The sequence below is a fragment of the Chiloscyllium plagiosum genome, unplaced genomic scaffold (genome assembly GCF_037043375.1).
Source record: "Chiloscyllium plagiosum isolate Xiang-an unplaced genomic scaffold, Cpla_swu_hap1 HiC_scaffold_8, whole genome shotgun sequence".
Taxonomy (NCBI): domain Eukaryota; kingdom Metazoa; phylum Chordata; class Chondrichthyes; order Orectolobiformes; family Hemiscylliidae; genus Chiloscyllium; species Chiloscyllium plagiosum.
In genome coordinates this window covers 48,356,595-48,378,113 of record NW_028270146.1, presented here as the reverse complement: position 1 = coordinate 48,378,113, position 21,519 = coordinate 48,356,595, and the positions used below count along the sequence as shown (strand labels likewise).

At 41.3% G+C, this 21,519-nt stretch overlaps 1 protein-coding gene across 3 annotated transcripts in view; it reads left to right on the top strand.

Annotated features, from left to right (window-relative positions):
* LOC122553540 (exocyst complex component 3-like) overlaps positions 1-21,519 on the top strand; it is a 78,132-nt gene that overhangs the window by 13,173 nt on the left and 43,440 nt on the right. For all 3 annotated transcript variants that reach the window (XM_087989794.1, XM_043697481.2, XM_043697482.2), the window contains exon 2: positions 19,990-20,165. In XM_087989794.1, the coding sequence (XP_087845920.1) occupies positions 19,997-20,165 (169 nt within the window). In that variant the 5' untranslated portion in view covers positions 19,990-19,996. The remainder of the gene's footprint in view (positions 1-19,989; positions 20,166-21,519) is intronic.

Sequence of the window (21,519 nt, the reverse complement as noted above, 5' to 3'; positions counted from 1 at the left end):
TAGTTTTAAGTATAGCAAAAAAAGTAGTTTAGTATTGATAACTTTAACCTACATTCACTTCTGATTTTTAAACCTAATAAAATAATAAAACCAAGAGTTCACCAGTGTTCAGACTCTCATGTCCAGAAATTGTAAAATTGCATTTCATTCTCATTCAATATATTGCTATTTCAATAATTTCACTTGCTTATCTTAATTTTTAAATGCCTTTTGGAATGAACAGTTTTTTAAAAATGTTGTATTTTCCAACTTTCTTTTCTACATGAACATACAAAATAGGAACAGAAGTAGACTATTCAGCCCCTTGATTCTGCTCCACATTCAAAAAGATGGCTGAACTATTTGTTCCGCATTCCAAACTCTCACCTTCCCCAAATAACATTTGATTTCTTTGTCCAACAAGAATCTACCTTCTTCTGCCTTAAAGATATTTAATGATCCCACCTCACAGCCTTCTGAGGCAGAGTTTCAAAGTCTCACAAACTATTGAGACAAAAAGAAATCCCTTCTACTGTTTTACTATTACCTTTTGGCATTTTATGACAATGGTCCCTAGTTCTGGACTAACACACAGGAAAACATCCTTTCCATTTCCATCTTTTCAAGACCATTCAGGATATTATACATTTCAATTAAGTCACGCCTCACTGTTCTAAGGTCTAATGGAAACAAGCCCAGTCTGTCCAGCCTCTCTTCAGAAGACAGCCAACTCACTCCAGCTATGAATCTGGTAAACCTCCTCTGAACTACCTCCAATGCATTTACATCCTTATTTCAAAAAGGAGACTGAAATTGTTTGTGATGTGACCTACCAGTATCCTGTATAACTGTGGTATAACAACCTTACATTTAAATTCAATTAATTTTGCATAAAGGAGAGGATCAAGTGTTGTCCCTGCATACCAACCCTTTGCAGCTCGTGCACTAGGAGTAAGTGAGGACTGCAGATGCTGGAGATCAGGGTCTAGAATAGAAAGGCACAGCAGACCAGGCAGCATCAGAGGAGCAGGAGAATTGACATTTCGGACATAAGCCCTTCATCAGGCTCATTCCTAATGAAAAGCTTATGTCCGAAACGTTAATTCTCCTGCTCCTCAGATGCTGCCTGGCTTGCTGTGCCTTTTCAGCACCACACTCTCGAGCTCATGCCCTAGAACAACTAAATCTCTCTGCACTTCAATTTCAACAGTCATTCTCCATTTAAATAATACTTCACTTTTTAAAAATTCTTTCTGACAAAGTGAATATTTTACTTCTGCCACATTATACTCTATTTGGGGGGCTCTTGTGGTGCTGTGGTGATATCCCTACCTCTGAGCTAGAAGGTCTGCGTTCATGTCCCATCTGCTTCAGAGGTTATTAATAACATGTCTGAATATTAAAAATATGGACTTCATCTGGCAGATTTTTGCCCACTCACACTTAATCAATCAATCAATCAATCAGTAACCTCCTATGTCATCTGCAGAACTTAACTTTTCTACAGTTCCTGGTGTGATCTGTGAACTTAGCTACCATGCTTTCACTCCTCTTATCTCAGTCATGAACATAAATTATAAAAGGTTGAGGACCCAGCACAGAACCTAGCAGAGCCATACTCCTCAACCTGCCAATCAGGTGAAGACCCAGGTCTGCATACTCTGTTTTCTGCCAGCCAATCTTCTATCCAATGCTAATATGTTACCCCTACACTCAGCTTTTTATTTTCTGCAGTAACCTTTTGTATTGCTTATCAAACACTTTCTGGAAATTCAACTATTCAACTGCAGCGTGTCTACAGACTCCCTTTTATCTATAGCAAATGTTATTCCTTCAAATAATTCCAATAAATTAATTAACAATTCCTTCTTGACAAAACCACACAGTCTCTTCCTGATTACCTTTAGTACTTCTACATGCACTCCTATAATTTCTGTCATGATCAATTCTGACATGTTTCTCATGATAGATGTCAAAACAACAGGCCTATAGTTTCCTACTTTCTGCCTCTCTCCCCTTCTTGAATAAAGAGGTTATATTTGCAACATTCCAGTCTGATGGAATGTTTTCTGAATCAAGGAAATGTTAGAAAGTTAACACCAATGCATCTACTCACTCATTAGTCACCTCTTTTAGTCTACTGGGACCTGGTATCTTCTAACATACAACTCCATCAGTTTGCTTAGTACAACTTCCCTTGTGGTTGTCATTTCAGCAAGTTTGTTTTTAGCCACTTTCCTAATGATAATTTCATTAATTTCCTCTCTCTCTTCTTTCTGATTTACAGATATTACTGAAATATTCTTTTTTGTATCCTCTTTAGTGAAGAGACAAGCAAATTATTTGTTTCATCCACCATTTCCTTATTATCTACATTACCCCTGCATTCTCACTCTCTAGAAGACGAATACTCACGGATTCCTAGAGTCATACAGTGCAGCAAACACCTTTCAGCCCATTGAGCCTGCACTAACATAACTAAAAGTGTGCTAATCCCAATTTCCTGCACTCGGCCCATATCCTTGATTGTTAGGATATTTGAAGCACTCATCCAAATATTTTTTAAAGGTTATACAATTTCCAGCCTCCATTGCCTTTTCAGGCAATACATTCCAGATTCCCACCACCCACTGACTGATCATTTTTTTTCAAAATCTTCTCTGAACCTCCTGCCCCTTACACTAAAACTATGATTGATCACTCAACCAAGGGGAACAGCTGTTCTCTATTCACCCTGTCCCTACCCCTCAATCTTACACACCTCAATCATGCCCCCCTCCTCAGTCTTCTCTGCTCTAAAGAAAACAATCCAAGCCTATCTAATCTCTTCTTACAGCTCAATTTCTCCATTTCTAGGAAGTATCCTGGTGACCATACTCTGGACCCCCTCTAGTGCTGTCACATACTTCCTGTAGTGAAGTGACCAGAACTACACACAGTACTCCAGTTATTGCCTGACCAACACTCTGTACAACTCCTTGCTCTTATACTCTGTGCTACCACTGATGAAAGCAAGTGCCCATGTGCATTCTTAACTATCCTATTCAATGCTCTGCCACCTTCAGGGCTCTGTGAATAATTACCCTAAGATCATTCTGTTTCTCTAAACTACCCAGTGTCCTGCCATTCATAAAATACTCCCTCATCTTGTTTCTTCAAAAATGCATCACCTCCCACTTCTGAGGGTGGCACGGTGGTTCACTAGTTAGCACTCTGCCTCTCAGCACCAGATTCAATTCCACCTTGGGTGACTGGAATTTGCACATGCTTCCCATGTCTGCATTGGCTCCCTCCGTGTGCTCCAGTTTCGTCCCACAGTCCAAAGATGTGCAGGTTAGGTGCTTTGGCCATGCAAAATTGCCCATAAAGACTAGGGATATGTAGGTTAGGTGGATTAGCCATGGGAAATGTAGGGTAGAGGGTTGGATCTGGATGGGATGTTCTTCAGAGGGTCAGTATGGACTCAATGGGCTGAATGGCCTGTTTCCACGCTGTAGGATTTCAATCATTCTGTGAAATTCCATCTGCCACTGGTCAGCCCATCTGACCAACCCATTTATATATTCCTGTAAACTATAATTAACTTCTTTGCTATTAACCACTCTAACAATCTTGCAAATTTGCTTAACATTCCTCTCATATTTTCATCTATAACAAACAATAAGGGTCCCAATGTTGATCCTTGTGGTACACCAATGGACAGTGGTCATTAGTCACTCAAACAGCCTTCTTCCATTATCTTTTGTGTCCTATTGCTAAGCTAATTTCTGATCCATTTCATCAAGTTTCCCTCAGTTCATGTGCTTTAACCTTCTCAATCAGTGCCCTGTTTGGGACCTTGTCAAAAGCTTTGTTAAAATCAATATAAATTACATTAACTAAATTTCTGTCATCCACATGCTTGATTACATTTTCAAAAAAATTGTTAGGCATCATCTCCCTCTGATGAAGCCACACTGACTATCCCTAATTAGCCCATGTCTGTCCAAGTGGGTATTAATTCCCTTCTTCAGAATTTTCTCCAATAATTTCCCTACCACTGACGTGACAATCATCAGTCTGTAATTTCCTGGCTCACCTCTACTATCCCTCTTAAAATGTGGAATGACATTACCTGTCCTCCAGTCCTCTGGCACTTCCCTGTGGCCAGAGAGAAAATAAAAATGTGTCAGATCCCCTGCGATTTTCTGCCTCGCCTCGCAGGTGCACTTCAGCTGGGCCAGTGTTCTTGTCTGGCTTTAAGCCTACCAGCCTCCAATACCTTCCCATTTTCTATGTCACCTGTGCAAGTTCCTCCCAGTCCCTTTTTCCTGAATTCGTACCTATATTCTCCTTTTCCAGAGTGAAGACCGAAGAGAAGTAGTATTTATTCAACCACCTTCCAATATCCTGTGGCTTCACTCACAGGTTGCCCCCTTGGTCCCTAATGGGTCCTACTGTTTCCCTGGGAACTTCTTCCTTTTAGTGTATTTATAAAATATCTTAGGATTCTTCCTAATCCTGTTCGTAAGTCATTTTTCATGCCCCTTTTTGCTCTTCTTAAGTTCCCTCCTACACTTCCTATATTCCCTTAGGGCCACAGCTGAATTGCTCCCTTCAAACTTGCTAAATGCCCTACTTTCTCTGTGCAGTCCTAATTGTCCTCGACGCCCAATAAGCCCTGTGAACTTATTGCTCCTTCATTTCCCTTTAAACGTACTATGTTGGACCTGTACTCTCCCCGGCTTCTTTTTGAATGTCTCCCCCCTCCTCCCATTTGGTCCACTGTAGACTTATACAATACAGCACAGGCACAGGCCCTTTGGTACACCAATTCTAATTCTAATTCTTACTTAGACCAGCTACACATTGCCCTTACATGGTTTGCATCCTTCTGTTCATCTCCTGTTCATCTGTCTATCAAGATATGCCGTAAATGTTGTTAACATGCCTGCTTCCACCAAATCCAAGGCAGTGCCTTCCAGGCACCCATCACCCTCTGAAAAGTTTTGCCTGCATTTCTCCCCTAACCTTTACCCCCTCTTAAGGTAAGAACGTGTGCCCTTTTGCAGTTGACTTTCCCACCCTGGGGAAAAGCCTCAGATTATCCATCCTATCTACGTCTCTCAATTTTGATCACTTGTTGCCCCTCAGCCTCTGTCTTTCTGATGAAAGAAATCTGAGTTTACCCAACTTCTCCTCATCCCTAAAACTCTCCAGACTAGGAACATGCTGGTAAACCATCTCTACACCCTCTACAAAGCATCCATCTCCTTCTGGTAGTTTGGCGAATAGAACTGCATGCTGTTTTCTAAATGTGGCCTAATTAAAGTTTTATATAGTTCTAACATAATTTGCCAACTTTAATATTCGATGCCACAGTCAATGAAGGTGTGCGAGGTGTATGCACCTTCTATAAACCTTATCTACCATCTTATCCATCTGTGTTGCCACTTTCAGGAATATGTGGATATTTACACCCAGATGTTAATGCTTTAAGGGTTCTGCCATTTATTGTATAATTCACATCTGAATTTGACCTATCAAAATGCACCAGTCAGCATTTGTCCATATTCAACTCCTCCTGCCTTTCTCTGCCCAAATCTGCAATCTATCCATATCCCACTGTATCCCTTGACAATCTGCCTCTCTGCAACCTGCCAATTTTGGTATCATCACAACCTTACTAATGAGACCACCCACATTTTCCTACATATAATATATATACTATAAACAAAGATCCCAGCACTAATCCCTGCAGCACAACATTAATTACTGATCTCCTTTCCAAAAAGCACCCTTCCACCGCTATTGTCTTCAATGATTGAGCCAGTTTTGTATCGATCTAGCCAGCTCACTCCAGATCCCATGAGCCTCTATTTTCTGTACTAGCCTGTTATGAGGTATCTTTTCAAATACCTTATTAAAGTCCATGTAGACAACATCTACTGCCCTTCCTTCATCAATCATTCTTGTTACCTCCACAAAAACCTCAATCAAGTTGGTGAGACATAACCTTCCCTGCACAAATCCATGCTGCCTATCCCTATCAAGTCCATTTGTTTCCAGATGTGAAAAAGTCCTGTCTCTCATTGTCTTCTTAACAGCTTCCCCACCACTGACGCCAGGCTCATCAGCCTGTAGTTACCTGGATTATCACTATTTCCCTTCTTAAACAAAGGAACAGTTTTGGCCATTCTCCAGGCCTCTAGAACCTTGCCTGAGGCCAAAGAGGTTGCAAAGATATCCAGTTAACGTCTCAGCTATTTCCTCCCTTGCATCACAGTCTTCTGGGATAGATCTTGTCTGGGGTTTAGATCAGAGTGGTGCTGGAAAAGCACAGCAGGTCAGGCAGCATGAGGAGCAGGAAAATTGATGTTTCGGGCAAAAGCCCTTCATCCTGATGAAGGGCTTTTGCCCGAAACATTGATTTTCCTGCTCCTCGGATGCTGCCTGACCTGCTGTGCTTTTCCAGCACCACTCTGATCTAAACTCTGGTTTCCAGCATCTGCAGTCCTCACTTTTGCCTAGATCTTTGGTCCTGGGGACCTGTGTACCCTAATATATTTCAAGACACCAATACTTCCTCCTTCATAATGTTGATGTGCTCAAGATTATTAACCTCAACATCCCTCAGTTCCTGCTGTTTGGTTAATACAGATATACTCATTAAGGATCTCACCCATTTCCTCTGGCTCTACACTTAACATCCCTCCTTTATCCTTGAGTGGACCTATTCTTTCTAGTTACTCTGTTGCTCCTAAATACATGTATAAAATGCCTTGGAATTTTCCTTAATCCTTCAGGCCAAGGGCATTCCCTAGCCCTTTTCAGTCCTCCTAACTCTACATTTGAGCTGCTTCCTACTTTCTCTATATTCTGAAATAGGACTTTGTCTGGTTTCAGTTGCCTAGACCTTAAGTATGCTTCCTTTTTTTTTTGACAAAGCTGATAATTTCCCCTGTCATCCATGGTTCTTGAATCTTGTTATTCCTGACTTTCATTTTCACAGGAACATTGCCTGTCTCAACTGATCTTTTACTTTGCCTGGTGGTCTAGTGGTTAGGCCTTGGCACTTTCACCACCTTGGCCCAAGTTCGATTCCTGGTCAAGGAATGAGAATTTACAGGGTGGCACAATGGTTAGCATTGCTGCCTCATCGCTCCAGGGACCTGGGTTCGATTCCACTCTTGGGTGACTGTCTGTGTGGAGTTTGCACATTTTCCCTATGTATGCATGGGTTTCTGCGGGTTGCTCTGGTTTCCTTGCACAGTCCAAAGATATGCAGGTTAGGTGGATTGGCCGTGCTAAGTTAACCATAATGGACATGATATGCAGACTAGGTGGGCTATCCATGTGGGCTATCTAGGTGGGAAACACTGGATTACAGGGACAGAGTAGGTAGATGGGTCTAGTTGAGGTGCTCTTCGGAGAGTTGGTATGGACTCAATGGGCCAAATGGCCTGCTTCCACACTGTAGGGATTCTATGAATAGACCTCCACATATCAGATCTGGATTTACCTTCAAACAACTACTCCCATTCAACATTCTCCAATTCTTACCTAATTCACTTAGAGTTGGACTTTCCCCAATTTAACACCTTCATCTGAGGTCCACTCTTGTCTTTATCCATATGTATCTGAAAACTTATGGAAATAAGGTCATTATTCCCAAAATGTTCCCCCACTGAAATTTTGATACCAGGTCCAGTAATGGCCCTCATTGGACTATCCACATGCTGTTTCAAAAACAAACCTCCTGGACACTGAACAAATTGCTCCCCATCTAAACACCCCCGGCACTAAGGGAGTCCCAGTCAATATGGGGGATGTTTAAATCACTCACCACAACTATCCTGTTATTTTCACATCTTTCTAGAATCTGACAACATATTTCTTTCTCCATCTTCCGCTGGCAGCTGGGTGGTCTGGAGTACATTGCCAGCATTATGATTGCATGCTTCCTATTCCTGAGTTCTATCCACAATGCCTTGCTGCAAGATTCTTCCAGGGTGACCTCCCTCTACACAGCTCTGATATGCTTCCTAACCAGTAATGCAACTACCCCATCTCTCTTGCCTCCTTCTATATCTCATCTAAAACATTGAAATCCTGGAATGTAAAGCTAACAATCCTGTCCCTCTTTCAACCATGTCTCTTAATTTGGCAACATTGTAATTGCAGGCTGTTCATCCTGTTATACTTCTTGCATTGAAGCAAATACAGTCCACGCCTCCAGTTCTGCTGAGCTCAGCAAACTTTCCCTGACTGCTCTTCCTCTTAGCTATATTTGCCTTGGATTCAAGCTCTTCCCCAGTCTCAACTTTCTGACCTGCTGCTCCAGATCCCACCCCTCTGCCATACTAGTTTAAACCCTCCCAAGGGGCACTATAGAACCTCCCTACTGGGATGTTGGTGCCTGTCCAGGTTAGGTGCAACCCTTCCTCCTTGTACAGGTCCCACCTTCCCTGGAAGGGATCCCAATGATCCACCTAAGTGAAGCTTACTTCCAAGGAGCTGTTCCCAGTTTAATGTGGCCGAATCCTACTTTATTTTACTAAAACTTGCCTTTCCCCAGTCTAAAGCTATCTTTTCAGATCATCTTTTTCCTTGTTCCTAAGTTCTAACCACAAAGCCTCATTTGAGGATCCTTCCAAGGTATCATCCCTCCTTATTGCAATTGACTCCTTAATTAATAGTGTTACACCACCACCTTTTTTACACACCTCTTCTGTCCAGCCTAAAGATCCAATATTCCAGAATGTTGAGTTTCCTGTCCAGCCCTTCCCTCAACTGTGTTTCTGTAATGGTAACAATGTCATATTTCCATGTATCAATCCACACCATTAACTCGTCAGTCTTGCCCATTACATTCCTAGCATTAAAGACCATCCAGCCTTGTCTTACTCTCTTGACAGCTGAAACTTTATTGCTGGAACAGCACAGCAGGTCAGGCAGCATCCAGGGAACAGGAGATTCGACGTTTCGGGCACAGGCCCTTCTTCAGGACCCAACATAGCTGAACTCACTGTGAGTTGCTTCCTTTGCTTTAGCCTGTGTGACTGTTTCATTGATAGCCTGTGTCCCCTCCCCTCCCAGACTGGTTTAAGTCCTCCCAACACCACTGGCCAACCTACCTGCAAGGATGTTGATCCCAACGTGGTTCAGGTGTAGACCATCCCATTTGACATGAACTATTTTTGAAAAAGTGGGACCAGTGATCCAGGAATCTAAAACCCTCCCTCTTGCACCAACTCTTGAGCCATGCATTTGTCTGTCCTATTTTCCTATTTCTCAGCTAGTAAATACATGGCATTGGGAGTAATCCAGAGATTACAACCATTGAGGTCTTTTTTATATCTGCTGCCTAGCTCCCTGAACTCTTGATGCAAGACTTCATTCCTCACTTTGCCTATATCATTGGTACCAACATCTACCAGGACCTCTAACTCATGACCCTGCCCTCTCAGGCTGCTGTTCAGTGAGATACGTGACATCCCTCCCATCAGGGCAGCAAGACACCATCCTGGAGTTCACGTCTTCTGCCACATAAATGCCTGTTTACTCCCCCCACTAAAGAATCACCTATCACTATTGCTCTTCCTTTCTTCTTCTCCTACTGTACAGTCAAGCTGCTAACGGTGCCAGAGGCTTGACCATGACTGTATTCCTCTGAGGTATCAGCACTCCCATCAGCTTCCAAAATGGAATACCGGTTAGTGAGTGGGACGACAGGGGACTCCTGCATTACCTGCTTGTTCTTTCTGGACTGTCTAGTAGTCACCCATTCCCTTTTTTCCTCTAGTGCCTTGAGCGGTACTGAGACCACCTCTCTAAGCGTGCTGGCCATGTGATTCTCAGCCTTGCAGATGTGCCACAGTGTTTCCAGAAGCTGCTCAAGCTCAAAGACCTGGAGCTTCAGCTTCGGCAGCTGGTAGCACTTTCTGTACATACAGTCACAAAGCATGGAAACTGACTCTTCAGTCCAACTAGTCCATAATCCCAAACTAATCCAGTCCTACCTGCCTGATTCTGGGCCATATCCCTCCAAACCTTTCCTATTCATGTACTTATCCAAATATCTTTTAAATGTCGTAATTGTACCCACATCTATCACTTCTTCTGGGAGTTCATTCCACACACTAACCACCCTCTGTATAAAAAAAATTACTCGCATAATGTTTTTAAAATCTCTCTCCACTCACCTTAATATTGTCTCCCTTTGGTTTTGAAATCCCCTATCCTAGGAAAAAGACAACTACCATTAACCCTATCTATACCGCTCATTATTTAATAAACTTCTATAAGATCGCTTCTCAATCTCCTACTCTTCAGTGAGAATAAGTCCCAGCCTTTCTTTACCAAACTAAACTGTATTCCAGAAGAGGCCTCCGCACTATCCTACACAACCTCAACATGACTTCCCAACTCCTGTATTCAAAAGGACTGAGTAATGAAGGCAAGTGTGCCAAATACCTTTTTAATCTCCCTGCCTATATGTGATGCAAATTTTAAAATTATGTACCTGCACTCCTAGGTCCCTCTGTTCTACAACACTATCCAAGGCCCTACCATTAACCATATAAGCTTGACCCTTGTTTGTTGTACCAAAATGCAATACTTCACGTTTATTCAGGTTGAACTCCATCTACCATTTTTCAGCCCATTGACCCATTTCATCAAGATCCCTATGTGGTCATCTAGGACACAGGTAGCATCCAGGACTCCCCACATATGACAAGCTGCACATTCCACTCGGGAGGCCTGTCCTGACATCTCTTAAACTTGCAATTAATGCCTTAGACTAGAATTATTTGTCTGATTTTGTTCAACTTCCCACTCTATGACTAAGGTTTTGAAAAGGTTAACTGTAACTAAGTTCCCACTGCTCTAAAGTTGTAGAATAAGAAACAGTTAACCAATAATTGTCAGGTGCCCAGTACTCGCCGATCCGTAGCCTGAAGTTCTATGATGTCAGCAAGAGCCACACTGAAGATTCTCAGTATTCCTACTGCAATTTTCTGGTTACTGTGTCTCTCCCAGCTGCTGTTTCTCCAAGCTAAGTGCCCTGTAAAGACTAGGTCCAAATCCGCGCCATTTTAGATTTATAGGCCTACCGATTACTGAGTCCCTCTCAGATTTAAAGGCTTACCGGTTACTGTCCCCACCTCCCAGCTGCTGCTGCTCCAAGCTAAGTGTTCTGTAAAGACTTGCAGATCTCCAGAGAAAGTATATTCCTGTCAGGGTGAAAGGAAAGGCTGGTAGGTATAGGGAATGCTGGATGACTAAAGAAATTGAGGGTTTGGTTAAGAAAAAGAAGGAAGCATATGTCAGGTATAGACAGGATAGATCGAGTGAATCCTTAGAGTATAAAGGAAGTAGGAGTATACTTAAGAGGGAAATCAGGAGGGAAAAAATGGGACATGAGATAGCTTTGGCAAACAGAATTAAGGAGAATCCAAAGAGTTTTTACAAATATATTAAGGACAAAAGGGAAATTAGGGAGAGAATAGGGCCCCTCAAAGATCAGGTGGCTATGGTGTGGAGCCACAGAAAATGGGGGAGATACTAAATGAATATCTTGCATCAGTATTTACTGTGGAAAAGGATATGGAAGATATAGACTGTAGGGAAATAGATGGTGACATCTTGCAAAATATCTAGATTACAGAGGAGGAAGTGCTGGGTGTCTTGAGAAGGGTAAAGGTGGATAAATCCCCAGGACCTGATCAGGTGTACCTGAGAACACTGGGAAGCCAGAGAAGTGATTGCTGGGCCTCTTGCTGCGATATTTGTATCATCGATAGTCACAGGCGAGGTGCCGGAAGACTGGAGGTTGGCAAACGTGGTGCCACTGTTTAGGAAGGGTGGTAAAGACAAACCAGGGAACTATAGACCAGTGAGCCTGACCTCGGTGGAGGGCATGTTGTTGGAGGGAATCCTGAGGGACAGAATGTACATGTATTTGGAAAGGCAAGGACTGATTAGGGATAGTCAACATGGCTTTGTGCGTGGGAAATCCTGTCTCTCAAACTTGATTGTGTTTTTTGAAGGAGTAACAAAGAGGATTGATGAGGGCAGAGCAGTAGATATGATCCATATGGACTTCAGTAAGGCGTTCGACAAGGTTCCCCATGGGAGACTGATTAGCAATGTTAGATCTCATGGAATACAAAGAGAACTAGCCATTTGGATACAGAGTTGGTTCAAAGGTAGAAGACAGAGGGTGTTGGTGGAGGGTTGTTTTTCAGACTGGAGGCCTGTGACCAGTGGAGTGCCACAAGGATCTGTGCTGGGTCCTCTACTTTTTGTCATTTACATAAATGATTTGGATGCAAGCATAAGAGGTACAGTTAGTAAGTTTGTAGATGACACCAAAATTGGAATTGTAGTGGACAGCGAAGAGGGTTACCTCAGATTACAACAGGATCTGGACCAGATGGGCCAATGGGCTGAGAAGTGGCAGATGGAGTTTAATTCCGACAAACGCGAGGTGCTGCATTTTGGGAAAGTAAATCTTAGCAGGACTTATACACTTAATGGTAAGGTCCTAGGTAGTGTTGCTGAACAAAGAGACCTTGGAGTGCAGGCTCATAGAAAGTGGAGTCACAGGTAGATAGGATAGTGAAGAAGGCATTTGGTATGCTTTCCTTTATTGGTCAGAGTATTGAGTACAGGAGTTGGGAGGTCATGTTGCGGCTGTACAGGACATTGGTTGGGCCACTGTTGGAATATTGCGTGCAATTCTGGTCTCCTATTGGAAAGTTGTTGCGAAACTTGAAAGGGTTCAGAAAAGATTTACAAGGATGTTGCCAGGGTTGGAGGATTTGAGCTATAGGGAGAGGCTGAACAGGCTGGGTCTGTTTTCCCTGGAGCGTCGAAGGCTGAGGGGTGACCTTGTAAAGGTTTACAAAATTATGAGGGGCATGGATAGGATAAATAGGCAAAGTCTTTTCCCTGGGGTCGGGGAGTCCAGAACTAGAGGGCATAGGTTTAGGGTGAGAGGGGAACGAAATAAAAGAGACCTAAGGGGCAACGTTTTCACACAGAGGGTGGTACATGTATGGAATGAGCTGCCAGAGGAAGTGGTGGAGGCTGGTACAATTGCAACATTTAAAAGGCATTTGGATGGGTATATGAATAGGAAGGGTTTGGAGGGATATGGGCCGGGTGCTGGCAGGTGGGATGAGATTGGGTTGGGATATCTGGTCGGCATGGATGGGTTGGACCGAAAGGTCTGTTTCCATGCTGTACATCTCTATGACTCTATCTTATTATTTTCCTTTTAAAATACTTGTAGAAAGTCTGTTTTCACATTCCTTCCCCTCAAAATCTAATATTTTCCTCCTGATTAACCTTTTAGTCATTCTCTGCTGTTCTTTATATCCTGACCAATCATCTGACCTGCCATTAATTTTCAGTTCTGCTTTCTTTCAAGTTTGATGCTTTTCCTAACTTCTTTAGTTAACCAGATATTGTGTCTTCCATTTGGAATGTTTATTTTTTACAGCAAGAATATTGTCATTCTGAGTATTTGAATTATCATCTTAAATAGATGATTGCATGTTTATTGATTTATCCCCTAGCCTGATATGACTGTTCACTTCAGCTAACTCCACTTTCGTGCAAAATTCAATTAAATTATGATTACTGCTACTCTCCTTTACTCATTAATCAATCATGTCACAATACACAATATAAAGTCTAATATGACATGCTCTCTGGTCAATTCCAGAATGTACTGCTCCAAGAAACTATCTCAAAGGCATTCTTTGAAATCCTCATCCGGGCTTCCACTGCCAATGTGACTTTTCCAGTTTATATATAAATTAAAGTCACCATGGCTATTGCTGTGCCTTTATCACAAACACCTGATATTCCTTGTATACTTTGTCCCACATTGTGATTACATTATCCCACTTACCTTTTCCTTTCCCTATATGTTGTCATTTCCATTAACAAGGATATGGAATTAATAGCTGTTACCCCCAACTGGTATTAATTTTTTTGTTTTTTTTGATGAGGCAGAACAGAATAATGTAAAGAGGAACAAATCTTTCTTCAGGTTTTCTCCTTTCTTTCCAAATAATCTGTTCATCAATTAAGGTATTCCCTTCTTTATTGAACTCATATTCCCAACTAGAAGTGTAACAACAAATTTTACACTGTGAATGTACCCAGTGTTGTTCTTTCAAAATCAAATTATCTCATGTTTAACAAATCTTTCTCTTTATACAATTACATTAAATTCAGGGACTAGTGTTTGAGACTCCTATACTATCCTGTGAGACGTTGAACCGAAGTGTGGGACATGTTTTTATGTACTCCCTGGCATCATGGATATTATTGCAAGTGGCAGTTGGCAGAGGCAAAGGAAAATATTTCATGTCTACTCTGCAAGTCGATGATTTATTTACTTGGAATATGAAGGGAAAGAAGAAAATGGCAACATTGGGCGGAAAATAAATTAGTACTTAAAAATCATCTTCAGCTATAAAGAAGCTGGGCGGCACGGTGGCACATTGGTTAGCACTGCTGCCTCACAGCGCCTGAGACCCGGGTTCAATTCCCGCCTCAGGCAACTGACTGTGTGGAGTTTGCACGTTCTCCCAGTGTCTGCATGGGTTTCCTCCAGGTGCTCCGGTTTCCTCCCACAGTCCAAAGATGTGCAGGTCAGGTGAATTGGCCGTGCTAAATTGCCCGTAGTGTTAGGTAAGGGGTAAATGTAGGGGCATGGGTGGGTTGTGCTTCGGCGGGTCGGTGTGGACTTGTTGGGCCGAAGGGCCTGTTTCCACGCTGTAATGTAATCAAACCTAATCAAATGTGATATGGAATGAACATTGTGAAAGATCTTCCCTTCCTACACCCTATTCGTTTCAGTAGAATACTCCATTTCCTCAAATCATTTTTATGAAATGGAGCTTAATTTAGATAAATGCAAGACAAACAAGGGCATGACTTACACAGTTAATGATTTAGATTAGATTCGATTCCCTACAGTGTGGAAACAGGTCCTTCGGCCCAACAAGTCCACACTGACCCTCCGAAGAGTAACCCACCCAGACCCATTTCCATCTGACTAATGCACCTGACACTATGGGCAATTTCGAATGGCTAATTCACCTGATCTGCACATCTTTGGACTGTGGGAGGAAGCCAGAGCACCTGGAGGAAACCCACGCAGACACAGGGAGAATGTGCAAACTCCACAGTCACCCAAGGCTGGAATCGAACCTGGATCCCTGGCGCTGTGAGGAAGCAGTGCTAACCACTGAGCCGCCATGCCGCCCCAATGATAGGGCCCTGGGAGTGTTGTTGAACAGACAGATCTAGATGTTCAGGTATATAGTTTTTTGAAAGTTGCCTCGTAGGTAGACAGGGTGGTAAAGAAGGTGTTTGGCTTGCCTTCATTGCTTAGACCATTGAGTATATGAGCAGGGACATTGGTGAGGCCATTTTTGGAATACTGTGTACAGTTCTGGTCACCCTGTTATAGGACAGATATTATTAAATTGGAGAGGGTGCAGAAAAGATTTACAAGGATGCTATTGGGACTGGAGGGTTTAAGGTTATAAGGAAAGGCTGGTACTTTTTTCCCTGGAGCGTTGGAGGCTGAGGAATGACCTCATGGAGTTTATGAAATCATGAGGTGCATAGATAATGTGAATAGTAAAGTTCTTTTCCCTAGGATAGGGGAGTTCAATTTCAAGGTGAGAGGAGAAAGATTTAAAAGGGACCAGAGGGGCAACCTTTTCACACATTGCGTGGTTCATTTATAGAAGGAACTGCCAGAGGAAGTGGTGGCTGCAGGTACAGTTACAACATTTAAGACATTTGGACAGGTACACGAATAGGAAAAGAAGAATCGACGTTTCGGGCATAAGCCCTTCTTCAGGCTGATACGTCGATTCTACTGCTCCTTGGATGCTGCCTGACCTGCTGTGCTTTTCCAGCAACACATTTTCAGCTCTGATCTCCAGCATCTGCAGTCCTCACTTTCTCCATGAATAGGAGAAGTTTAGAGGGATATGAGCCGACCGCAGGCAAATGGGACTAATTTAGTTGGCCTGGATACGTTGAACTGGAGGGTCTTTCCATGCTGTATGACTCTGACTCTCTCATCATAAATGTTACAGACTCAACTAACAGACACACAGCTCTGTAATTCACTGGGAAGTATATGTTAGTATTAGGCTGCTCTTATATTGTCTTTTTAAAGTAAAAGAATAATCTGCCACTATGTGTTTACTTGCAGAAAGAATGAACCTCTATTGTTCATGCATAATTTGAATTGTTTTACTGCAGAGAAATAGATGGAATGTTAGGCACACAATGTGAAAGGGGAGGGGAGCAAAGCTTTGAATAAACTATATTCCATTTCTGGAACATACAGTGCTGACACTGAACTGATACTGCAGATTATTTGAACAGCCCCCATCAGCCATTTTCCATCCAAACATTTGAAGAATGTGTTTCGCGAGCAGCAAATCTTACAGCACAGCTGGGAGACCTTAACACAAACCCTGCTGCTTCGAAATGAATAAAAATTACCACCGTACTGCAGCTTGTAATATCAGTCAAGCAGTATTTGGCAAATTATCTCTATATTGTCAAACTGCTTGTATTAAGCGATATATTAACAGATTTTAACAGATATTTTCAAAAACAAAACAAACAAATCATAACTTATGCTTCTGGCAATTAGGGTATATCACTCTTCATTTGGATTCGCGATATTTTCTATAATATATTCAACATTCCAAAATATATGTTTGGTAGGTATACTTTTTATTTGATCATTTTTAAAAATAATATGATGCTTAGTTAGAATAGTGGCACATTGTGCTTTTAAACCCAGTGATCTGAAATAAGTTCAAATCTGTAATTATCTATCCAGTTTCACAATAACTCTGAATGTTGTGACTCTGAGTAAAATGCTCCCCTGTAGGGAGGAAGAAAAAACAAACTGAGGTCACTAGTTCCATTTCTGTGGGTGACTAGTTCTTGATAATTATTGGAAGGGAATATTGTTAAATAATTTGCCTGCATTTATTTATTTCTGCAATTAAAAAAAAATCCTAGTTTGAAGTACGGAGGATTAATGTGGGTATACCTTCCTGTAGGGCTTTATCCACTTTGACAGGGAAGGACTCTTTGGCTCATGAGCAGTGATAAAGGAGTATGCCTCACACCTGACCATACCCAACCACACTGGAATCCTGAGGGAGGCCACTGGGAGAGATGGCTGATAATACGCCATTTAATTGACTAATTCAAAGTTTGTGAGAAGATTTATAGTTCGGGTGCTCGTTGTTGTGGTTCTGTTCGCCAAGCTGGGAATTTGTGTTGCAGACGTTTCGTCACCTGTCTAGGTGACATCCTCAGATGCTGGAGCAAACATCACAGAAGCGCTTCACAGCAGGCTCCCAAGCTCGGAGGATGTCACCTAGATGGGACAAAACGTCTGCAACACAAATTCCCAGCTTGGCGAACAGAACCACAATAATTGACTAATCGGATATCTTGCCACCGCCTGCTTTTCAGTCAGTCAGTCTCTAAAATACTCCAGTAAAATCCAATCAAAGCTGTGCTCTATCCTTGTAACACTAACAAGTTTCTTTAATATTTTCTGACCAGGTGAGGAGAGTTGACTTTGCTCTGCTTTTTATAATCTCTTTTTGGTTAGCTGCAACTAAGGTCTTATTTACTTTTAGTACATAGCTATACCTCATCTGAAATGATGGTTGTTTAGGGATATCCTTGGTCAGCAGCAACTGTGAATACTGTAGATATCTTTAAGATCCACATGATCAGATATTTCTTTGATTTGGTTGACTAATGAGCTTTGGTTCTGCAAGAGAGACTGAGAACAACAAAGAGAGTAAACAGTTTCTTTCAGATCAATTTTTCTCTCTGCTGCTCCACCAAAGCAGCTGTTTGAAATGCAGCTCATTCTTGTATTTTCATTTCTGGACTCAACGTTTTCCAAGCTAGATAATTTGCCAGTTTAATTCCCAATTAATGAAAGTTATCCATAAAGACAAATGCATAAATGTGAATCAGCAGGAGCCTACAAGGTAGTCAAAAACAAATATGTTCACATTAGCTAGTGGTACAAAGATTAGATTACGGAGATTTAAGGTTTTAAACAAGAGATTTAGACGGAGATGCAAAAAAGAAAAGGCTGTTTACCCAATAAGTGTTTATGAAACCATTCCAATGGAAGTTAACTATCTTCTAATTTAGAAGTTATATTTGAGATCCATGCCCTTCTTTTCTAATCTAAACTTTGTGATATGATCAGTCGTACCTTCACAGGTCCACTTGGGTCAACTCATTTTTCAGCAGCAGACCCAGCCAGGTGTAATTACCTTAGTTTCATTGGTACTTATAATTGATTTGATTAGACCATAAGAAATAGGAACAGGAGTTGACCGTTTACTGCCTTGAGCCAGCTCCACCATTAGGATCATGGCTGATCCAACAGTCCTCACATCCACTTTTCTGCCTTTTCCCTGTAACCCTTGATTCCCCAAGAATTTATTTATCTCAGCCTTAAATATACACAAGGACTCTATCCACAGACACCTCTCTGTGGTGAATTCCAAAGACTCTCAAGCATCTGAGAGAAGAAATTCCTCTTCATCTGTCTTAAATTGGCACCCTTTTATTCTGAGACTATGCCCTCTGGGTCCTAGATTCTCCCACGAGGGAAACATCCTGTCAGCATTTACCCTGTCAAGCCCCTTAAGCATACTATATGTTTCAACAAGATCACCTCCCATTTTTCTAAACTCCAGTGAGTAGAGTCCCAACCTGTTTAGTCTTTGCTCCAGACAATCTCTCCATAGGAGGGAATTTCTGAACGGTCTCCAATGAAATGATATCTTTCCTTTAAATAAGGCGACCAAAACTGCCCATAATTCTCAAGACGTGGACTCAGTAGCACCTTGTAAGTCACACTAAGACTTCCCCACTCATATGCTCCAAACCCATTTGAATAAGGGCCTGCTTTAATTGAGTGTGGTGCTGGAAAAGCACAGTAGGTCAGGCAGCATCCGAGGAGCTGGAAAAACGATGTTTTGGGTAAAAGTCCATTATCAGGAATGAGGCTGGGAGCCTCAGTGGTGGAGAGATTTATCCATCCACCCCCAAGGCTCCCAGCTTCATTCATGATGAAGGGCTTTTGCCCGAAACACTGATTTTCCTGCTCCTCTGCTGCCTGACCTGCTGTGCTTTTCCAGCACAACACTCTCGACTCTAATCTCTGCAGTTACCCTGAAGTCGCTTTGTGTTGCAGCATTCTAAAGTTATTCTCTAGTTGAATAGCATGTAGCTCTTTTGTTCTTCATTCCAAAATGAATAATTTCACATACCCCATTTGGCAATTTACTTAATCTATCACTATCTCTGTTATTTGTATCCCTATCACAACCTGTCTTTCCACCAATTTGTGTCATCTACACATTTAGCTACAGTACATTCACTTCCTTCCTCCAAGTCATAATGTATATTGTAAACAGTTGCAGTCTCAACAATTATCCACTAGGAACAGATTGCCAACCTGAAAAAGAGCTTGCTGTTTCCTGCCATTAGCTAATTCTGTTTTGCCAAAATGCCAATATACAACCTTTTTGTGATGTACCTTGTCAAACGATTGTGAAATGTACAGTTACTTTCTTTGCAATAAAAATCAATACTTTTAGGAAAATATCACACATTGTAATTTTGAGAACTATTGATGCATGTGGGATCTTATATCAATTAGATCTCTAATTGTGCACACATAGTTTTTGAATAATGGACAATTTACTAGATTATAAAATTATAATTGTGATTTACTCAAATTATCCTTTTACCTGTACAAAATTTGAATTTGATGTTGAAATCTGATTGTAAATCATGCAAAAAGAAGCACTAACATATATGTTTTGATGCATTTGGATTAAGAATGATTTTGCTCTCAAATCAGAGGACTATCATGAACAGTTTAGAATAATGATAATTATGATAAATTCCTTTTTAATATAGGAGGAAAATGTGGAAATCTAAATGGGGAAGCAAGATCAGTAGTTCTGAAGAAGATCGTTTAATCACTAGGGAAAATGCTGATGAATTTAAATCAGAGAAAGCTGAAAAATTGCAAAAATGTTCACATGAGAAAGAAGACAAGCTTTATTTTTCTGATGGACCTGATGATTGTAAAGGTAAATATGTTTAGTATTGTTCTATTCTGAAATTTTTAAAGATTTTTTGTCATTTTTATAAATTGTGCTAGGCTTTTCTGAAAGTATTCTTTTGTTTCATTTTTTGAGATTATTCATACCAAACAAACAGTCTTAATATCTTTCAAGTGCTGCGGATAGGAACGGTACTCATAATGAAAGCAAACTGTACAAAAACACTCACTATTATTCTTTTCCCACAATAAACCAAGTGGGAAGATGGGAGTTTCTCCAAATACATCTTCACTCATAATACTCGTACTGAAATCCGGGTTCATCAAAGCTGTCGTTGGGTGTTCAATCAAGTGACAATACTTCATGTATGAAGTAGGATGGGGAATACTGTGATATTTGATAATAACAGTTATTGCAGTTCTCATGCAGATACTCTGATTGAGAGGCCATTGGTTTGCTGACAGGAATTAGAATGTTGACTGACGTTTTCCACTCCTTATCCAGGAGTTGTAATGCAAGTCTGCTGTATTGATAAATTGATATAGAGAAATTTCCTAATTTGTATGTCACGATTCTGCCTGCACTAATCTACCCATGCATACACTAAAGGGCTTCTGTTTTTCGCTTTTCAGTTATAGTTCTTTCTTCACTGAAGGTTGGAAAACTTGCTAGGTATTTTTACTATTTGCACAGCCATTGATTCTTTAAGCAATATTTTTCAGTTTGGAGTTTGAACTTAATGGCTAGCAGGCTGTTTGGCCATGGCCAACTAAGACAAAACCTATCGCATTGTGAATTGAGTTTGCCCAAGCACATTTTCTTTCAAGTCTTTTACAATGCAATGAGAAATTAGACTCTCTGGGTTAAAATTTGAGACAGTTTGGGTGGGCGTGGAGGCCAAGCATAGAGTCAAAGATATTTTGTTATGCCAGCCAGTGCATTGGTTCTTTAGTCCTAGTGTAAATGCTAGACTCCCATCTGCTGGTTATCTCTGCTATTGATCCTACCAATCACCTGATTTAAAAATAGCCATGGGCATGTACACTTCTAGACCATATTTGGGTGCGTAACTGCAATAGAGGAATCACTAAATGGTAAGTTGTACCTGAAGGAGGTAACTGGCATTCTGTCTGAAGGATACTAGATGTGCCATTTGTTTTTTTTTTTAAAGCAATCTTAGTCTAGAATGAAGTGGACTTCACTTCTATGACTATATTCATTCAGCAGACCAAATTGCAAAGTTCTACCTGACCTGGGACTCTGCCCCTACCACTGACCATACCCACTGCAGGCCTTATGTGGGTCAGGTTGAGGTACAATACAATGCAATGGAAATTGTATCATTCACATTATACAATGTGGACAATTGTCAATTTTTAGT